Source organism: Sinocyclocheilus grahami, unplaced genomic scaffold (genome assembly GCF_001515645.1).
Source record: "Sinocyclocheilus grahami isolate Dianchi unplaced genomic scaffold, SAMN03320097.WGS_v1.1 scaffold765.1, whole genome shotgun sequence".
NCBI lineage: Eukaryota > Metazoa > Chordata > Actinopteri > Cypriniformes > Cyprinidae > Sinocyclocheilus > Sinocyclocheilus grahami.
Window position 1 is genome coordinate 182,985 of NW_015505944.1, and position 2,223 is coordinate 185,207.

Sequence of the window (2,223 nt, forward strand, 5' to 3'; positions counted from 1 at the left end):
GTTTGCTAAAAAAACACCTGAATAAGATTCTCTGGTCTGATGAGACCAAAATATTATTTTTTTTGGCCTTAATTCTAAGCGGTATGTGTGGAGAAAACCAGGCACTGCTCATCACCTGTCCAGTACAGTCCCAACAGTGAAGCATGGTGGTGGCAGCATCATGCTGTGGGGGTGTTTTTCAGCTGCAGGGACAGGATGACTGGTTGCAATCGAGGGAAAGATGAATGCGGCCAAGTACAGGGATATCCTGGACGAAAACCTTCTCCAGAGTGCTCAGGAGCTCAGACTGGGCCGAAGGTTTACCTTCCAACAAGACAATGACCTTAAGCACACAGCTAAAATAACGAAGGAGTGGCTTCCCAACAACTCTGTGACTGTTCTTGAATGGCCCAGCCAGAGCCCTGACTTAAACCCAATTGAGCCTCTCTGGAGAGACCTAAAAATGGCTGTTCACCAACGTTTACCATCCAACCTGACCGAACTGGAGAGGATCTGCAAGGAGGAATGGCAGAGGATCCCCAAATCCAGGTGTGAAAAACTTGTTGCATCTTTCCCAAAAAGACTCATGGCTGTATTAGATCAAAAGGGTGCTGCTACTAAATACTGAGCAAAGGGTCTGAATACTTAGGACCATGTGATATTTCAGTTTTTCTTTTTTAATAAATCTGCAAAAATGTCAACAATTCTGTGTTTTTCTGTCAATATGGGGTGCTGTGTGTACATCAATGAGGGAAAAAAATTACTTAAATGATTTTAGCAAATGGCTGCAATATAACAAAGAGTGAAAAATTTAAGAGGGTCTGAATGCTTTCCGTACACACTGTAAGTTGCAAAACATTTTATTTTGCATTGACACGACTCACGATTGTATTATAATAAGCCCTCTAATGTAAACCAAATTTCAAACACTCACGAAATGATATTGATACTTTTAAAAAGTAGCCAAAAGTAAGATTTCGCGGGGAAATGGCATATACCTGTTACGACTATATCCTCGCGCGACCCGCCAGCGCTCTAGTTGCCATGGTAACGTACGCCGGTCCGTAAAGCGTCGTGCAGCTCGAGATGCTGTCGTAGCCACTCCCTGTAAACAAACGAGCGAAACCTCGAACAAAAGAGTCGATGAATAAAAACCAGTCGGTCTTGTGTCGGAAACAGCTCTACAGACAGGAATCCGTGCTATTCTGGAGACCGAGCGGTCGTTGTAAGTGTCACTGAGGAACAGCGCTACAATACATAGTTTGTTTGCGACAGAGAGCAGCACTAACTCTTCTGCATTCGAGAGCATTTAGACTGTTTATGTTCCTTAAAAAGGGTTCTTTGTGATTTAATGAAACGCGGAAACCCGAATATAATTAAAACAGTTGTTAAAAAGAAATACAGCTGCGTTGTACGCGAGTATAAAATGATTTGTGTCGTGCGTTTCGTTACATCAGTCCTTGCGCAATCGAAGAGTACACATTAAAAGCAGACGCGCGATAACGCGAGCCATCTCCAAATGTGCAGAATTCGGCTTATTCCGTGCCTTTCACCCCATGCTCTGCCAACGAGACGGCTTGCAGATGTTTCTGATGTAATGAAAAGCATCAGGGCGACTCACGTTATTTCGTAAATCTTGCAGCGCTACACTCATCGTGCAGCATCGGCGCTCCGCACGCGACTAAGCCATCCCTGCGCCTGAAACAAACAGGATCAACGAGTGTTAAACCAGCCTCCATCCACTCGCAGCCGCAGCTCTCCATCCGCAATCACACTGAAACAGACGCGATGCGTTATAGCCTACCGCTGAACGTTTTCAGAAGTCGGTGCGCATGATGGGTTGCTGTGCCACCGCCAACGCGTCCTCTGCTCTGTGTGTTACAGCATAGGAAGATGTCTGAGGGACATAGATGGAGACCAGCCCGTGCTCTCTCTCTCTCATTCCCCCGCCCCTTCGCTCCGTGTCCGTGATTGAAGAGCATCTGTATGGATTGGGTTGCTGACTCTGTCGTAGGCATCAAGTGGGATGAGCGCTAATGCCCTCTTCATGTACTCTTCACAATCTAAAGGTCCCCCGTATATAGTTCTTGAGCTGCCATGTGGTTCTTTAGAGATTCGAAGGTCTTGGCTTTTCTTCAGATCAGAGTATTGGTTTGTGGAGCATCACTACAGTCTTCTAAAGAACTAAGCCTATATCAAAAGTAACTGGAAAACCATTTAGGTTCTAATTTAAATGCAATTAAA

The 2,223-nt window shown here is 45.1% G+C and overlaps 1 protein-coding gene across 1 annotated transcript in view; it reads right to left on the reverse strand.

Moving 5' to 3' along the window:
* Positions 1-1,901, reverse strand: part of ece2b (endothelin converting enzyme 2b) — a 70,503-nt gene extending 68,602 nt beyond the window's left edge. The window contains exons 1-2 of the mRNA XM_016245716.1: positions 1,784-1,901; positions 1,601-1,677 (exon numbers count right to left, since the gene is read on the reverse strand). Of these exons, the coding sequence (XP_016101202.1) occupies positions 1,601-1,633 (33 nt within the window). The 5' untranslated portion in view covers positions 1,634-1,677; positions 1,784-1,901. The remainder of the gene's footprint in view (positions 1-1,600; positions 1,678-1,783) is intronic.
* Between the last annotated feature and the right edge of the window lie 322 nt (positions 1,902-2,223).